This window comes from Heloderma suspectum, chromosome 4 (genome assembly GCF_057233095.1).
Source record: "Heloderma suspectum isolate Gila_16-S chromosome 4, 16-S_ref, whole genome shotgun sequence".
Lineage (NCBI taxonomy): Eukaryota > Metazoa > Chordata > Lepidosauria > Squamata > Helodermatidae > Heloderma > Heloderma suspectum.
Genome location: NC_139461.1, coordinates 308,193,049 through 308,212,010, shown reverse-complemented (window position 1 = coordinate 308,212,010; position 18,962 = coordinate 308,193,049). Strand labels below are relative to the sequence as shown.

Sequence of the window (18,962 nt, the reverse complement as noted above, 5' to 3'; positions counted from 1 at the left end):
AAGCTATAAGTGGGGGCTCGCAGGATGGAATGCTCCTCCATACAAAGGCAAACAAGCACCCTGCATGTAAGAAAGAAGGCTAAGCCATAATCCTTTCCTCTGAAATCTAATTTTCTATGTGGAAAGAATGAATTTGTTTGGAGGAGCATTCGATCCTGTGATAACACCCCTCCCTTCCCTGCACAGCCTGAAGCGGTACAGCCCGGGACACAGTTTTACCATCGCAGTGAGAGCTTGGTGCGAATCTTCCTGGGGTCTAAATCTGGTACCAAAAGCAAGCACAGGAAGCACTCCAGGGAAGCACCAGCTACATTTTCTCTGAAGAACCCTTATGACAACACTGTGAAACTAGGCGTGCATACTGAGCAGTGCATACTGGTCTCACAGTGGACTCCACTGGTTGTGCGATGGGTGAAAGACCAGCTGAAACTCAAGACTCATCAATGGCGGTGAGAGTCAGATACATTGACTCAAGGTTATATACAATGCCAGGACAAACCCCATGATCTTGGACAAAATACACTTTTCACGTTCTATAGGAATCAACTGATTGACAGATGAACTAATTAATTGATTAGGCCTGCTTAGTATTTTCTTTCTTTTTGTATGTTCTTCAAAGTGTTCCACCCACCCAACAAATGGTTTCTTTTCAAATCTTTCTTCAAATAAAAGGTTGTACAAAAATCTATTGCGGTTTCCACAATAAAACCACCCAGGCAATTTACTCTGCAAGAAAAGTTTCAAAAAGTTCCCTCCCCTGCCCCCGTCCCCACTTTTAGTTTTCTGAAAACATTTCCTAAAACCTTGACATCCAAATTATAATTTCCAAAACGGGTGTCATCTTGCCAAAGCAAAGATAAGATCCAAAACCAGGGTAAATAATAATAACAAAACCAACCAAAAGAAAAACCCCCACTAACAATTCTGAAATGTTCACCGTCAAACAATCTCATCAGATTTTTCTTTTCTTTTCTTTTTTTTAAAAGCATTTCCTATGAAAATGATAAAAGAAAGCTGGTTTGCAACCACAACCACAACAATAAATTCATTCATAGAATTCCCACCAGCTCTATTTCCTAACACACAACTGCTACCCGAAAAGTAATCCACAGATAAAGAAGGGTGACAACCTTACATCTGGGCTCCTATTGCACTTTGCTCTCCCTTTGCTCAAGCAACACCCGTTTGCTCTTCCCCAGTCGAGCGGTGTCAGTTTTGAAGACAGACGAAGGAGGAAAAGTTGAATGCAGGACCCCGCCAGCAACCGTCTCATTATGTGGCCTGTCCACGGACGCAGTATACGACTCACGGAAGCCCACGAGCGCAGGTGTATTTACAATCCGCGGAGGTTTTCGACGGAAGATTCATACCGGCCATCTGATTTGTTTTCTTCTTTCCAGCGCGAAAACAAATGTCCATGATTATGCTTTAAAGTGGCTTTTCGTTTAAAAAAGGGATGAGCCGGGGGGGGGGGGGGGGCTTGGCAAACAGGGAGTAACCCCACCACCCGCCCCATTACCCTGGGCTGTAAACTAATCATTAAAGAGTTTTTCTTTCTTCTCAGCTGCTTATTTCTCTGGCATTTTACTGGCTCCCCCTTTCTTGCTCTGGGGGGCCTTGTTACCTCTCTCTCGCCCATCGGGGTTGGAGTCCACGATCTGCCACAACCCTGTCGTTTTCTTATGGTTAGTCTTTCCCGTCATGCTTTCCTTACTGTTAGCGGAAGCCTCCGGAGGTCTTTCCTTTGGCTTGCGCCCCCGTTTTTTCCCATCTGTGCTTTTCTTCTTCTCCTTGTGGCTGGGAGTGGTCTGTTCCCTGCTCTTCTTCTTCTGGATGGCCTCCGTAGAGGTTCGAAACCAGTTCTGCATTTCGGAAGTAAAGGGGTGGGGAGGAATGGAAAGGGGTGGGGAGGGATGAAATGAGGGGTGGGGAGGGATGGAATCTCCATTAGTGCAGTCTGAGCATAAATGTACGTCAGTTGCGAGGCAGGGGGCAAAAAACTCCAGGGGTCTGATCAGCATATCTGGGGTCAGGAAATAATTTACCCCCATCAGAGACTGCCTCAGAACAAAAGAGCGATGCTGGATCAGACCAAAGGCCTCTCTAGTCCAGCATTCTGGCTCTACAGTGGCTGACCAGACATTTCCATGGGAAGCCCACAAGCAGGACACTAGGGTTTTATCCTGCCATTTTACCGGGGCTTCTGCTTCCGGGTTCTTTGCAAGATTAAGATTGGCTCCTTTACACAGGCTGACATGGGCTGTTTTTCAGGGGGTTTCTTTCTCTGCAAGTTCTATATGTTTCATTATACAGCCACTAGATGGCACTGTGGTATAGCACAATTACAGAAGTTCACATAGCCATTCAAGCACTTCATTGTGCTTCTAGAGAAAATGCTGCACTTTCCCCAATCTTGAAAAAGCCAGGATAAAGGTCATAAACCACAGGAGAGGCCCTGGAGGTTGACAACATTGTGTTAAGGACCCACAAACATCTGTGAGCAACCCCTCACAATCGCATGTTAAAAGCCTCTTACAGAGAAGCCTATAATGATCTCCAACTGTTGTTTCCCTGTGACTGGTATTCAGAGGCACACTGCTTCCAATACTGGAGATAATCTATAGCCCTCATGACTAGTAGCCATTGATAGCCTCATCCTCCATGAATTTGTCTAATCCCCTTCTAAAGCCATTCAAGTTGGTGGCCCTCACTAACTTCTGAGATCTTTTTAAAATTGTCCCATATATATATATATATATAGAGAGAGAGAGAGAGAGAGGACAATTTTAAAAAGATATATATACTGCTTTGCAGGTCAGATCAACGGTCTACCTAATCTAACGTTCTAATAGGGGCCATCCAGATGCTTTAAGAAACCCTGAAAGAAGGCAGGAATGGGATGCTGATCCTTCTTTATCCCAAGCACGAGAGCTTAGGGACCCGCAATGCAAGGACGGCGCATCGTTCCCAGGGTGCTTCGGGGGAAGGGATGGCAACCACCAGCTACCAAGAAGAGCTCTTAATGCTGCTGACACCGCTGCCCACTGCTACCCATAAGCCCCCCCATTTTGCCCCCTGCCCCCAAATTCTGAAAATTCTCTGCCCTCCAAATCAGCCACCTGCACACAGGGGAGCATTTTTAGGGGACCATTTCAATCGAATCTAAAACTGTTTCTTGGAAGTAGGAAGTGTGAAAACCACTCCTATAGTACAAGAAAAGGAACAATGTTTATATAAAAGAGAAAGAGAGGGAGAGAGAAAGGCAACAGCTGCCTTCCAAGCCCCAAGAGGGTTTCTAGCAGCTGCACTGAATAACTGCAATAGAGTTCCCCCAAAGCCCTCCGTCAACCAGACTCAGCACTTACCTCTGAGTGAGTCTTAATGATGTGGTATTTGACTCCGCTTTCTGAGCTAAACTCCTTCTGACACAGAAGACAACGGTACTTCCCCACAGAATGGTCTCCCTGCAAAGCAAACGCCAGCCATGTGAATTCTCCCTCCTACCTCAACCTTTGTCTTCGAAATTTAGAGCTCACCTGCATATTATATAATTTAGTTCTTGGACTATACTGCTTCAGGCTGCAGGTGGGGGAATCACATGATTTCCTGCTCTTTCATATATACAGGGCAGGGGGACACACACCTCCCTACATATAAGAAAACTGAAGTCGGGGGCAAAAATTCTAGCCTAGTCTTCTTCCTGTCACACTAGTTTTCTAACTGCAGAGAGTTTGTGTTCCCCTACAGGACAGCATTCAAAGACACATGCACAGAGGTCTGAAATGGTTCAGTCCAGGAACAGTTTGATCACATGAGCCATTTGCACTTCTTGCTCACCTTGATTCTGTTCTCTATGAGTTGAGCAGGGATGCTGGCACAGTTGCGAACCTTAGCTTCAAAGGGCTTCTCTACACAGACGCTTTTTATCCCACAACTTTACTGGGGCTTCTGCTTCCATATTCTTTCCAGGATTAAGATCGCCCCTTTTCACGCATTTCTGCTTTTTCCCCCAGGGACTTCCTTTATCTGCAAAGCTTTATGTTTCATTATACAGCCACTAGATGGTGCTGTGTTACAACGCCACTTCCTCTTTTCACGGAGCAATTCAACTTGGTTTATTTAAACAGTTCATTATCCACAATCTTAAAAAAATGGGATAAAGGTCAGAAAGCACAGGAGAGGCCCTGGAGCTTGATGGTGTGATGTAAAGGACCTGCAATCTTCCGTGAATAGCCAATCTCGATCGCAGGATAAAAGACCCACGTGAGAAGGCCAAATTCTCACCTCATCCCTCCTTCAGACATTTGTGGAGCCCTAGCAAGCTACCTGTTTCTGCGGGGTCCCAGTGACAGTCTACTACTATTACTAATATTCAACATTGCTAGACATGCAATTCTCACAGGACTCTGGAATTTCATTCTGCATTACAGATATCTATGAAGAGCGGAGACTCTCTTTAATTTATGACCAAATGTGATCGATAAAGCTTTTGTAATTTCTCCTTAAGGTTGTTGAGCAGCTAATTAAAATGCTGGATTTCTGTTAGTCTGCAGCTTGTGAAAAATGAGCTTTCCCCTTTGCCTCCATCTACCACTGCAGCGTGTGTTAATACATTCTTTATTGACGAGGACATACTGTATGAGCTCCCAATGGGAGTGGGGGTGAAGGAGACACTGCGAGATTTGCTTCCGGTTGGATCTGCGGTCTTTAGTTGAAGGACTGCATGCATCTTCACACAATTTGAAGCACCGAAGTCAGCAGGGCCGGCCCTACCACAAGGCAAGGTGAATCTCTTGCCTCAAGTGCCAGACCGGGGGGGGGGGGGGATGGCGGAATGAGCACTTCCCTGCTATCTCCTTCCTCAGCCCCCTGCTATCAGCAATCTTGCACCTAAAGAGAAGGCTGGGTGTCTTCCAGCGGCCATGCAGTGCCGGGCTGGCTGGGTTTTTCTAAACTGGATTGGAGTGTGGTGTGCTTCAGTCCCAGAGAAGCCCAGCCGAGTCCCATCCGCCACCGCCATAACAAGCCTGCACGTGGGTGATGGAGGGGGTGGAAGTCAGGAAGACGGCAGAGGGGGGGCCAGCCCAGGCCATCCACCCCCTTTCACAACGGGGGAGAACGCGCACATGCTGCAGAACTGGGCGCTGAGGAGTTCAGTGTGCAGAGCTGGCTACATTGGAGCCACAGCCTGGTGTAAAACAGCTGGGTTTGTCAGCCGCAGATGGATAATTTAAGAGGTTAGGGAGCTGTTGAGTCCAGCCCACAGCATCCCTGCCCTGCCCCCTCCATCGGCTCCATAGTTTGTCCGTGGCTTCCTTCAGCACTCACTCTACCCAGCTCCTCCTCCTTCTCTGCCTTGTTGCCGGTTTCTCTTTTTGCATCTGGGCTTTTCTTTATCTCAACTGACTCTCTAAGTCTAAATTCTCGGTACGCCTGAGCTTCTTTCCTGCTGTCCCCCTCCCCTCTCTTCAACATGCTATTTCTTTTTGCATTGGGGCATTTTTCCTGCTCTCCCCTCTCTTTCTCTCCAGTTCTCCATACATCTCCGCATCTGGGCTGCTGCTGCTGCTGTTGCTGTCCCCTTCCTTTCTCTCCAAACCACTTTTTCTTAAAACTCTCACCTTCCTCCTTGAAGTCTTGTTTTTGTTTTAAAGGAAGAGTGCATTCCGGCACAGAGCCAATTCTGCACATTTCCGGTTTGACAAAGTGCATATTGTTAGTTCTTTGATTCATTATTGTACTTTTACAGCCAGGGCAGGGGAAGAGGCACTTCTGGGATGTTCTGTTCTGTTCCACGTGCCAAAATCAGTAGGCCAGCCTTGGGTACTTTGAACCTTGACTGGGGTGGGGGTGGGGGTGAGGGTGGGGGGGTGTCATTAATCATTCCACCTCAGGCAGTTAAATGTTTTGGGCTGGTCCTGTAAGTCACCTTGGCTACTGCCGGAGCTACAACTCCCATCATCCCCAGCTGGGATGATGGGACTTGTAGTCCCAACACATCTGGAGAGCGACAGGCTGGGGAAGGGTGTCTTAAGTAAATCTCCCAGCCACCTTCTGGGCCCTTAGAAAATGAATCGGGACGAGGCAAAATTAGGGTTGGGCGCATGAGCAACGTTTGAGACCTCCAGGATTGTCCAAATATCGCCTTGCCACTTGCCTGATTCCTATTCATGTTTGGGACTGCTGCTTGCTCTGCGCGAAAGGGAAACCTGTGCAAATCGAGCAGCAACAGAACAGGGGATTTACGCAAATCTCCCCAAATCTGTGCAATTTTCCTCCATGGGCTAAAGCAGGGCTCATTCAGTCTGGGGAAATTTGTGCAAATTAGGAAATTTGTGCAAACTGAACTGGGAACGAGATGAATGTGAGCACGTGTTCAATGCTTTGCGAACATTTTTGGCAGACACACACTCGAGCTTGCGTTTGGAGCTTTGAACGGGGCACGCTCGCTTGTTTTGAAAGCACAAATGAAATTCTCATACATCCCTAAGCAAAATTTCAAGGTGTTGCATTCAAGCCAGGCTTGAATTTTGCAGGAGGGTGCTGAAAAGGAGCATCCAAAATGGAAGAGGGGGGATGTCTGGGCAGGGCATGTTTCCAACTGCTCTCAGGGGAGCGGGCTCACCACTGCCAGGCGAATGGGCAGCAGTTGCTATTGTTTTTCTTTCTGACATCTTTGCCGTGTCCTTTGGCTCTCTTTTGCCACATCCAGTCTGGCTGCCATTATTCTCTCCCGGAATGCATCCTGGAGAGAGGCTGTGACCTATCATCATTCCAGGGGCATTTTGGGTGGGGGTGGGGGGAGGGAACATACCGGTGGGTGGCTGCTCGCATGAACCTTTGACATACATTACCTTGTTGCAGTTTGCAAGGTGGGCTTTCAAACCAGACACGCTGGAGTAGATGGCTGTGCAGCACTGGAAGGAAATGACAGCGAGGCAGAGGCTGAACGAGGCGTGCTGCTCTCCTCCCTCACTCGTCGAGCTCCCCTGCCCACCACCCACAGATTGCAGCCTCCCCTTCCCCACCAGCCCCTCCTCCTTTGCAAGCTCTGCCCACTCAGCCCGAGGTTTAATTTGATAAGCCACCCGTCGGGGTCTCGCCACATGCTTCTCACAGATGCTAACGGCAGTCGTGTGGCTCAGGCCCTGGCAGGCAAAATCTATCCCCAAATGGGCCTTTCAAATACAGACATTTTCAAGCAGTTACGGGAGGCCCTACTGGGTGATGGGAGATCTTAAGGAAGCAGGGGCAGAGAGGCGGCTGCTGAAAGGGAAATCGGGTTAATCATTTCTAGGCGGTGGCACAGCCTGTTTCAGAGGCGCCCGCCTTTCCAAAGGGGGGGGTGCTAATTAGCAAACGCCTCTCACCCACTCCAGCAACAGCATCCTCTCTCCCCCATTTGAAGGTTTCCCCACACCCGGTTAACAAGCCTTTCCCATCCATCAGGGACAGCCAATGTCTGCAGCTCAGGGACCTGCAGCTGGGGGCTGGAGACCCTGGCCAAGTAATCATCACTCATCTCTGCACGCACACCCCTTGTTTTGGCTGGGAAGGATCCAAGCACCTCCTCTGCCCCTGGCTGAAGCCGCCCTTCGGCAGCAAAGGAGAGGATGTGCCAGAGATAATGCAGGGACCTCCCACAGGAACGGCAGGTGCGCCTGGCCAGCTAGGAGGGCGGACTGCTTTCTGACTTCCGGCCCAGCTCCACGGTGTCCTGGCCAGGGCTAGGATGGGAAGAGGTCCCAGAAGCCTCTGAATCATTACAGATCCCTGAAGCACCTCTCTGCCCTAGGAAAACTGAAGGGGTGGCCCAGCTCAGAAACAGCGGGCAGCTTTCAGATGCTCTGGACTGTGCACGGGTGGCGCTGATTCCCAGGGGCTTGCTCAGAAAGGACGACAGACCCGAGAGTGATTGGCTGGCTCTGGGCTGAATTACCATGCAGCCTTTTTAGCTCTGGAAAGATGTTCCAGAAATCTGTGTCATCATAGAGGCTGCCCCCCACCGCCCCCGGGGCAGGGGGATCCTTCCCTTCAGCCCTGGAAAGGCTGAAGGGCAGTCAGCTGGCCAGCTAAGAACCCATGCCTCGTCCACAGCCGTTAGTCCACGTGCCGCTGCCTGGGCCAGCAGAAGCATGCGAGACGCTCCTATCTCTGTGGTGGCCAGTGCTCGGCAGAACCGGCTGGGGGGAGGATGTGGCTTGCCAGCCACCTGTTGGCTTTTGTCACTGTGGAGAATGAATCACAGCCAAGGGACACAGGCTGCAGAAACGTACCCAGTGCTGGCCAGCATGTTCCTTTCCTTCTTGGCAAGCTGGAGGTGCCTGACGTGTGGGGAAGACTGAATGCAAAAGCCCTTGAGAGACCAGGACTCTGAGTGTGCAAGTGGCACGTCGGGATGGCCGACATGCGCACACGAGGCACTCGATTTGAATAGGTGGCTTCGCTGACTGCATCCCCCGGATTGAAGCATCAACGGCGCCTTTCCCTTAATTATTAATTACGTTTATATCCCACCTTATTTCCTCGTTAAGGAACCCAAGGCAGTGTACATAATCCTCCTCCTCTCCATTTTATCCTCTCAACAACAACCCTGTGAGGTGGGTTGGGCTGAGGGTCTGTGACTGGCCCAAAGTCACCCAGTGAGCTTCCATGGCCGAGTGGGGACTAGAACCCGGATCTCCCAGCTCCCAGTCCAGCCTTCTAGCCACTACACCATGCTGGCTCTAGGATATTTGCACGAAATTCTTGCCGCGAAGGGCAGGGAGAAAAGATGCCAGCCATGTCCCAGGGCCGCCTGCTGCAAAGGGGCTGCGTGGAGATGTGGGTGGGCTTCAGGCAGAGCAAAGATCACCTGCCAAGGACCGGGCAGCCACAGGAGCCACGCGGCTGGACCACGGAGAGCTACTGTAAGGAGGGTTCCAGGGTTCATGCAGATCCCCCTCGGCCTTGGTTTGGCTAAGGGTGGACAACGTGTAGCCCTCCAGTTGTTTTGGCCTACAACTCCCATCAGCCCTAGGCAGTATAGATAATGGTGAGGGATCATGGGAATTGTAAGCAAGAACATCTCAAGGGCCACAGGTTGCCCATATCCCCTGCTTCAAGCCAAGGTGCAGGTAAGCCCGGCATCCTACCGCTTCCCCCAGTCCTTCTGCTGGGGTGGGGGTGGAAGACCTGTCCCCACAACTGTGGTAATGCAGTGGCGTCAATTAGGGATGTATGAACCCCTCACCGTCTGAACGGGGGGGGTGTCCGCTGTGGGGCAATTCCGGCTGCTTGGGGCCCTGTGAAGTCCTCCAGAGCCCTGCTGCATCTCCCAGAGTTGGTGGAGCAGTTCTCTGTTTTCCTATAAAATGCGATGCGCTAATGGCAACTGCCATTAGCCTATCGCAGGAAAATTACAGTCATAAAGGGCATATTTTACACCATCTGCAGCCATAAAGCACTTACTTTTATATGAATTGCAGCTTTTTACGGCTGTATTTAGGTAAAAGTAAGTGCTTTAAGGCCGCAAATGGCATACAATATGCCATTTATGACTGTAACTTTCCTGCAGCTATCATTAGCGTATCGCGTTTTATAGGAAGCCGGAGAGCAGCCTCGCAGGAATGCCTCCAGACCAAGAGGGGAGTGCGGCTGGTCCTCAGCAGACTCTGGAGGTCAGATTCTTTAGAATCTGGCCTCATCTGAGTCCACGGCAGATTTCTCCAGCATCCCTAGCATCAGTCCCATTCGCTGGTTCTACTGACCTTGCTTGCCATCATTGTGGCGATGAGAATTTTGGTGGCCTTTTCTCCGGCAGCCTGGCGTTCCAGCCAGTCCGCTGCCCTGCTGGGTGTTGAGGGTGGGGAACTGGTTCCCAGGAAGATGGTCCAGTCTTCCTTTCTGTATTTGGTCCATAAGTTCCCTGCGCTGTTATGGCCAGGGCCCAGCCCGCAACCAGCTTTTCCCTGCCTCTATTAAAGTCACTGGAGTGATCCACTGGAAGGGACTAGGGTGCCCTTCTGAAGAACAGCTTGAGGGGAGGGAGCCCAACCCCCACCAAGACCCGTGGGGCAAGAGGGTCCTTGGTGGGGGGTGGGCTTCCCTTCCCTTCACCTGTTTTTCAGCAAGGGGTCCTTCCCCCAAACTCCACTGAAGTCAACAGAGCAATATTGCTCAACAGACTTCAATCGAGGTGGGGACAGAAGTCCCATGCAAAAAAGCAGAGCTGGGGGCGGGGGGCAAGAAAAGTGAGAATCCAGATGGGGGTGCCCCCAACATTTTACCCCCCATGGCAATTTGTGGTGGTGCTCGGGACACTTTTTTGAGATGTCACATGTGCCCCGAACAGTTGCCAACCACAGGTTTGGGCTGATCCACGCATTCCTTGAATCTCCATGTGGGAAAAAGGAACTGGGGAATTGTCCCTTTAATTTTTCAAGGAACGCTACCAAAAAGCTGGTCACTTACGTTATTTGGGCAGTTGATGTGGCCTTTTTCCTTCACTTCATTTTTCCACGTCTCCAGAAGCCTCGGACTCAACTTCGGAAGCCTGGGACGGGTGTAATTGAGCTGCCAAACGAACCGTAGTTGTTAATGGGCGTCAGCATGGTAGAGCGCCATTCCACAAAAGATGGCAGCAGCACATCTTCCAGATCTCTTATCCATCCTGCTCTCTCAAACTGGTGAACAGTTTGGGAGCATCCTCATTCTCCACCCCCACCCCCCATGCGAATTCTCCCCTTGAATTATGATGTGGTGTAATGCTGTGTGTCAGTGCTAACCTCAGTTCAAGCTAACCAAGGTTGCCCTATTGGCAAAGGGTGGCACCAGGATTTCAAATATTCAGGAGACTGGTAACATCAAGCCTGGACTGGGCTGCAATTTTCCCCATTCTAAAAGGTTAAATGCTCTCCTAAAGTTTAATTATGGACAGTCAGAGCAATAAGCTAAACCATCCTGGCCTTTTGGCCCACACCTTTTGGCTTTGTCTCCACCTCCTTTGCTTTTGGTCCCGCCTACCACTGGAATGCGGCCCCCAAGAGCTTCCCCAAAACGGGATTCGGCATGGAAGAGGTTCAACAGCCCTGCTATAATGCATCTGGCACTCTAGCAATGGGCGTGTCCAGACAAACAGAATTTGAATGGAAAACCCACTATGGAACCGCACACACTCCGCTTTTGCTAGCCATGCGGCGCCTTCTCTTAAGCACCAAGCTCAGCGGAACCTCATTCTTCCTGTTTGCAACCTCACAAACTGGGCATGGCATGGACCGGCTGGCCCTTAGGACAACCACTACGCCAGGCCACTCTCCGGAGCCAGAGTTATGTGTGCGCTTGTTTCAACAACTTCAAAAATATGTTTCATTTACTCACCCGCCCGCCCCAAGTTCAGGAAGACTGACTGGATTTTGTGTGTGTGCGTGCATGCGCGCATTTGAATAAACCGGAGAAATGTTTCATCAGATTTGGGAACAAGGGCCTCGAGTCATTTGCTGCACCCAGCTCAGCAAGAGTCAGGTGCCAAGGGTGTTCCAGCTGGATCTGTAATGCAGACCAGGCTCCCCCAACTTGGTGCCCTCCAGATGTGTTGGACTACAACTCCCAGAATCCCCTAGCCAGCTACGCTGGGAGTTGTAGTCCAAAATGTCTGGAGGGCACCACCTTGGGGGAGGCTGGCATAGACTACTCAGGCCCTGCTGCTCAGCGCATGGCTCTGGCTTCCAGGGCGTTCCCAGATCAACAAATGGAACAGTCCCCTTAGCGAGCCCTCCAACAGGAGCTGCAGAACGAGACGTCCCCTCTCCGCACCCCATCCCCGAAAAAGCCCCAGGCTCTCACCCGCTTTGTCTCGGGGACCAGGTCGTCCTTCATCCTCCGTTTAGTCCAGTCCTTCGCCAGCTCGTCCTCGGCGATTTCCTGCAAGTGGAAGACAGCGACTTGGGCGGACGTGCGCCGGATCCTGCCGCTCGGAGTCCTCTCGAAGTCTTCGACCGGGCTGGCTTCGGGCTTCATCTCAGGCTGTTCAGGAGGCTGAGAAGACAGAAAAGGGGACAGTTACCAGCAGAAAGGCTGACGGGGTGGTGACTGGCCCATCAGGCTCATCTTCTGCATCAGCACTTCGACGAGTCAATGCAAAGGGGCCTGGGTACTACGTCAGGTGCTATCAGCAGTGTTCCCAAGTATGATGCACAAGCAGAGGATTTGGTATTTCACTGTTTAAATGTATTTATTATTACATTCATATCCCGCCCTTTTTCCTCTTGCAAGGAAACCAAGGCAGCTTACATAGTCGTCCTCCTCTCCATTTTATCATCACAACAGCCCTGTGAGGTAGGTTGGGCGGAGAGTCTGCGACTGGCCCCAAGTCACCAAGTGAGCTTCATGGCCAAGCGGGGACTAGAACCTGGAACTCCCGCGTCCCAGTCCAGCACTCCAACCATGCACCACACTGGCTCTCACTTGGCTTTCATTTCATTTTCAATTTGTGTCGTGCTGCCATCGGCTTGCTGGGACTGGCTCTGGGGTTGACACTGACCTCCGAGAAACTGCTGCTCCACTCCTCGGTTGTCAGGCCACCGCCCTGAATGCAGAGCATGGGGTGTGGTTGGCAGCAGCTGCATGGAAGGTCGACCGGGAGGGTGGGGCTGTTTACCGATCCGTCCGACGTAAAGCCCCTTCCGTTCCACAGGAAGCGGAGGCCGAAGAGAAAGCAGAGGCTGTCCGAAACTGCCAGACCTGGGCAGCCTTTACTAAGCTGGCATTGTGAGAAGCTTTTGCGCAGAACTGGAGAGATGTATGGGATTCCCTCTCCCCACTCCTGAACCTACTGACCTCTACAAGGGGCTCCTACAAGTGATTCTACTGACAGCCACAAAACGCATAAAAGTCATGCTGGATAATCTTGTTGCTACTTAATGTAAGGACGCCGGCTAGCTCTGTAGAAAGGGGTGTTATTAACGTCCCTCGGCAAGCAACAGGACTCTGTTGTAAACCACAAATTTGTTTGTTTGGCAATGACATTCTTTTCATTCCAAAGTCAAGGAAGCAACCCTCCTACAGATTCTTTTCTTTCCTCCTGATCCTCCTTCTGTTTTGTGAGCTCAGCATTAGCAAACAATAAAGACATGCAGAGCAGTGCTTTTGACGAGTAACTCTAGATGCACCATCTCCACACCTTTCTCTACTGGGGAGAGGCTGTTTTCGGGGGTGTGGCACAGGCAGAAGAGCTATACTTGCTCTCCCATGCAGAAAAGAAAGGGAGCCCAAATTGGCTCGCTGTAGCTGATTGCCTCCTAATGTACCCTACGTTTCCCTTTACAACAGCAGCAAAGAAAAGGCACAGTTCTAGCTACAGATGGATGCATCTGTCTATTTCCGGTCTGTGTCACTTTCACTTGTGTTCGCTCATAAATCCATCCCTTCCCATTTGGGCATTAAATCTGCATTTTTTAAAAAGTGCATGTAAATTTGCATTAAAATGTATGTTTTTAAATGCACTCTCTCTCAAAATGCACATTTTAAAAGACATTTTGTTACATTTTCTGAGCAGAGAATATCAAGGAAGTGCAGAAGCTGGTGGATGGCTAAGATTCACTTTGCACGTTACTCCGGGAGGTGCAGATCAAGTCAGTTTGTGCTGGAATTGGCAAAGACTGAATGCCTCAAGCACCCCTAGATCTTGCTCTCACGGATGCAGAGAAAAGATTAAGTGAGAAAAGCGGGGCTTAGTATGAATGACTGATTCTGCTTTTGGTCCCAGCTCCTGAAGGAAACCTTGAAGGCACTGCTACCACCTCCCAGCTGTGGTAAACTGGAAGTAAACTGGGCAGATGTGTGTAACATTCTTCTAATGCTCATTTAGAAACCCCCACCCCCCACCATTATCTGTATCTTTTCCCCAGCAATTAGGGATGTCAGAGAATTCCGCCACGGATCTCGGGGAGGCCGAATGCCAGCACATTCAGCCCCCCGAAATCGGTGGTGGAACGGTCTGCCCCCCCGGCCCCCCCGGGACGAGACTTACCTGGGGCGGATCTTCCTGGCGGCGGCGGTTTGGCGGCGGCGGCCGGTCTTCCGACCGGCTGCCACCACCACCATGTCCAGTAAAAAAAAACACGTGATAGGCTACATAAAGATTTATGTAGCCTATCACGGCTAGATTTTAAAAAAACACTGTGATAGGCTATGTACATCTTTACGTAGCCAATCATGGCTGACTTAACCCCCCCCCCCGCATGTATGCAAATGGCGGCGCCCATGGGCGCCGCCATTTGTGTTCCTTATTTTGGCACGTCTTAGTCTACGTAAACATTTACGTAGACTAAAGGTAAAGGTGTCCCCAATCAGTCGTGTCCGACTCTAGGGTGCGGTGCTCATCCCTGTTTCTAAGCCGAAGAGCCAGCGCTGTCCGAAGACGCTTCCGTGGTCATGTGGCCGGCATGACTGAACACCGAGGTGCATGGAGCGCTGCTACCTTTCCCACCAAGGCGGTACCTATTTATCTACTTGCAATTCCTTGCTTTCGAACTGCTAGGTTGGCAGAAGCTGGGACTGAAGACAGGAGCTCACTCCGTCACGCAGCACTCGGGTCTCGAACTGCTGACCTGCCGACCTTCCAGTCTGCAGTTCAGCGTCTTAACTACTAAGCCACCGCGGCCCCCTTACATAGACTAAGACGGCGAAAATAAGGGGAACACAAATAGCGTAGATGCTATGCTGTTTGCGTTCCCCTTATTTTCATCGTCTTAGTCTACGCAAATGTTTACGTAGACTAAGACATGCCAAAATAAGGAACGCAAATGGCGGCGCCCATCGGCGCCGCCATTTGCGTATGCACTTTTTTTGTGTTTTTTTTACTCAGCCGTGATAGGCTACGTAAACATTTACGTAGCCTATCACGGCTGACTGCAGGGACGCAAACGGCAGCGGCTACGGCCGCCGCCATTTGCGTCCCTGCTAGCCAGTGGCTGGATGTCCGGCTGCTGGCGGAGCTGGCCGGCGGCTCCGCAGAATCGCTGCAGAGCACAGCCAGCCGGCCAGGATTCTGAGGGGGGAGGAATGGAGCGCCTCCCCCCCCAGCGAGGATTCCGGGGGGAGGGACGGAACGCCTCCCCCTGCACCATCAGCATAATTCCCGAAAGGTAGGTGATTTTTGTACATCCCTACCAACAATGGGAAAAGCAGCTGGGGGTGTGTCATCATGGTTTGGAGCAGAAAGGCAGCTGACAGGGAAAAGGTCAGGCAACATTTCTAGTTCAGCACCGCCGCTCCTACTCTCCACCCCCGAAAGATGCTTCTCATTTAAACGAACATAGAGCATGGAAAATTCTCCCAAATGCACATTACATCAGCTTTGTCAGCCATTGGGCAGCCTTCCCCAATCTGGTGCCCTCCAGATATGTCGGACTATAACTTCCATCATCCCCAACCTGCATTTCCCTGCTGGCTGTGGATGGTGGGAGCTCCAGTCTGACATATCTGGAGGGCAGCAGTTTGGGGAAGCTGCCATAGGTCAAGTACTAGACAGAGCACTAGATATCGGACTCTGGTGAGTCTCATAACCCTTTTCATCTCTACCTGTAGAGATGGGGCACTTAGGTCCAGTTTGAGACACGGGTCCATTATGTCCTGGGAAGAAGTATGCAAATGAAGCACATTTATGCAAAATAGGTCATTTACATACATAGGAATTACTTTTTGCATAGTTTGTTAACAGCACTGAGCAATACAGAATTGGCATCTTCTTGGTGCAAAATGAAGATGGAGTGAGGTTTGGCACAGGGGTGCTATAAGAGCAAATGTGGGTCAGTAAAGATGGTAAAGCACTTTGCAAACTGCAAGTGCCAGATTAATGATCAACTGCAGCAATAAATGACTGGTGGGGGAGAGGTCCAGAGCATGACTCACTAGGGATGCACGGATTGTGTCAAATCCATTCTGTCTGTGTTTCGCAGATGGTCAGGCACCTTTTGTTCCATCCTCCGCCCACAGACAGAATTCATGTTTTTGTTTCTGAATTTCTGCAAATGCACATTTGTGCAAAAGTGCAAATTCCCATGTGCAAAAATGCACAAATTCCCCCCAAATGTGCATTTTCACATTTTAGCCTATGGGAGAAATGCGCATTTTGGGCTGTTTTTCAAACATTTTGTGTATTTTTCTATAACAAAAATTCAGGAAAGTTGGAAAAATGGTTTGCAAGTCTGTGGAATCTGCCCGACAGGAGAAAGGCCAGTCCGCTGCGGGCGGTATTCATAAAAACCCGAACTCATTTGGTTCCGTTGTGGATTTCTCCCACATCCCTACGACTCACCGTGGAGGGATGCTCCGACCGCACGTGGTAGTCGTGCCCGGCTTTTGACTTGTAAGTCTTTCCACAATGTGGGCAGCTGAAGACCGGTTTCTCCACTTCCGACGGCTGCTTCCCGCAGCGCTTCTGGTGGTACTGGTATCCCATAAGGCTGGAGAAGGTAGCGACGCACCCCTGCAGAGAAAATGGCACCAGGAGGCTGAGATGGTGTGGCAGGACACAAGCAAGTTCAAAGGGCTACTGTGGCCTTTGGGCTACTGGCTACTGTGTTTACACAGTACTGTGTTTACACAGTACTGTGTTTACACAGTAGTTTACACAGTATACTGTGTTTACACAGTAGTAAAGGGCTACTGTGGCCTACTGTGGCCTCCCTCCCTCCTGCACTATACCCTTTGTCCCCTCAGCTACAGGGAGGAGAGCTGGGCACATATGCTTACAGCTGAAGCCTCTCTATGAAGCTGTTTGACCAATTCAGGGAGAAAGAAAAGAGGAAGCATGCTATATAGCGTCGAGAATAGATCATCCTCCCCCTTCGCAATCAAAACCACAGAGAGTCAAAGCTTCATGCTATTATGACTTTATTTCGCTAAAGACTAGTTTTTCTACAAATGCAGATTCAAGGAAGCTCTCAGACAGCCCCAGACTCTGAACAATTAATCTGCAATCTCTAATCAGAGAAGACAAACCGGAGGGTAGTGAAGTTGCCAACAGTTTGCCTGTGATCCTCATGGCCAAACTTGCTTCGCAGTGATACCTCTCCCTTAGGCGGCTCCCTCCTATGCTGGCTTCTCAGAGTGGCTATTCTGGTGGAGCACCTGAGCCTGGTCCCTAACTTTTCCTGCTTTGCGTCATGCTCCAGCATCTCTCAAGTCATGACCCTCTTCCTCCTCCTCCTCGGAAGCTTGAGTTCTGATGGTAGAGGGAGGAGGCAGCGACTCAGCCGGGGCCATCTGTTTGTCAAGGCCTTTGGAGGAATCTCTCCCAGTGCCTTGGGGCTCTAGGGAAAGTTCCTCCCCAGGGTTCTGATTTAGCTATTCCAACTCTGATTCAGAATCAGAGCGGTCAGACATTGCAAGGGATTGGACTCATTCCTGACATATAGCAGTGGAGGCTGGTGGCTCTGATGTCAGTGGAGCAGTGAATCTGCTCCGGGTTTCAGTCGGAACCAGTCAGAACTCTAAAAGAGTTCCAAGCGAGGAGATGGTCCTGAGCTAGATGGATGGATTGGTCTGATGCAGCTGAAACCAGATCCTTACATAACTGGAACACGTCAGTCCTCTGCTGAACCTGAGTTTAAACCTACCTGGAGTTTTCAGAGCATTTCACTTTCCCCATAGAATTCCTCCAGTGGAGGCTGGTGGCTCTGATGTCAGCGGGGTAATGGATCTGCTTTGGCTTTCAGTCAGAACCAGTCAGAAGCACCTTGGATAGCTCCTTTAGAGTTCAGACTGGTTCTGACTGAAACCTAGAGCAGATTCACCACCCTACTGACATTGGAGCAACCAGCCTCCATTGCTATATAGCCACTTCCTGGCAGGGATTTGCGAATTAGCAAAACTCGAGCTCATTGATGTTCCACGTCGCCCAGGAAGCAGGGTAAACTTATCCCCACCAGGTGCTTTCCAGAGGACTACAAATCTTTCCAGCCAGCATGGCAGACACCAGGTTGAGAAAGGCTGGCACCGGCCTTTGCCTCTGCACCTTGCTTGAACAAAGGTTGAAGAATCAGGCTGGCCATGCTGAAATGTCCCCCCTCTGTCTGGACTGATTCCCTGGAAAGGCTGCTTCCTCCCCTAACACTGCTGGTGGCACATTCGCAAAGAGTGAAAACAAATACCTCATTGGGGCATTTCAGCTTCCCCATCTGCTTTAGCACTTTCCTCAGCCTCTCCCGCTCTTCATGTTCGTTCAGAGGGATGGTGGCTTCCACAGGAACAGGCTGGAGAGAAGGAGCCAAGACAGGCTGCCACGTTATCTACCTACTCGTGCCGTCCCTGTGCCGATTTCTGCCTCAAAAAATCCTGCTCTCAGGAAACCTCTATAACATGTGGCAAAGCCCACCAGATTGTATATATTATCTGGCCATTTGTACTACCACTAGATGGAATACATAGCTATATTTCCCACGTGCGGGTGCAGAGTGCCGTTCCTTTATGTAGCCAAAGGGGCATCACCCATGCACAATATCAGCAGGATTGGGGGTACCCCGAGCTTTACAGAAGTACACAAAATCTTTAGGGGGAAAAACCCAGAAGGGGAGGAGACACCTAAAAACAACCCAGTGAGGACTGAGAATGCTCAGTGGTCACAAAATGGTGGCAGACAGTTGGGGGTGGAGACAGAAAACTGGGGAGGTGTGGATGGAGTGTCTGGAATCCTGAAAAGCAGCACTCACACTGCAACGTTTTGCTGCAGGTGTGCACTTTCTAGCTGGTGAAGCATGGTAATCCAGATCCCAGAAGGCTGCTGTATAACAGCAGAGCTCTACAGCGGACTGCGCCCCTTACCTTGTTGACATGTTCAGCCATGGTGTGATAATTCAATCCGGCTTTGGACTTGAATTGCTTCTTGCAGTGCTGGCACTTCAAGGCATCCTGCAGCTGAACAAAGCAGATGGGAAATCAAGGCGTGCATTTCAAATGCAGAAGCCCAGGTTGCACATGGG

The 18,962-nt window shown here is 50.4% G+C and overlaps 1 protein-coding gene across 2 annotated transcripts in view; it reads right to left on the bottom strand.

Annotated features, from left to right (window-relative positions):
* Window positions 1–610: 610 nt before the first annotated feature.
* Window positions 611–18,962, bottom strand: part of ZNF512B (zinc finger protein 512B) — a 51,763-nt gene continuing 33,411 nt past the window's right edge. Inside the window, exons 10-18 of one of the 2 annotated variants that reach the window (XM_084854411.1) lie at window positions 18,805–18,897; window positions 18,135–18,236; window positions 16,298–16,468; window positions 11,824–12,015; window positions 10,453–10,554; window positions 6,855–6,917; window positions 3,366–3,464; window positions 1,715–1,862; window positions 982–1,392 (exon numbers count right to left, since the gene is read on the bottom strand). In XM_084854411.1, the coding sequence (XP_084710537.1) occupies window positions 1,334–1,392; window positions 1,715–1,862; window positions 3,366–3,464; window positions 6,855–6,917; window positions 10,453–10,554; window positions 11,824–12,015; window positions 16,298–16,468; window positions 18,135–18,236; window positions 18,805–18,897 (1,029 nt within the window). In that variant the 3' untranslated portion in view covers window positions 982–1,333. Of the gene's footprint in view, window positions 1,863–3,365; window positions 3,465–6,854; window positions 6,918–10,452; window positions 10,555–11,823; window positions 12,016–16,297; window positions 16,469–18,134; window positions 18,237–18,804; window positions 18,898–18,962 lie in introns of both variants that reach the window. The other variant, XM_084854409.1, reaches the window with a different exon arrangement.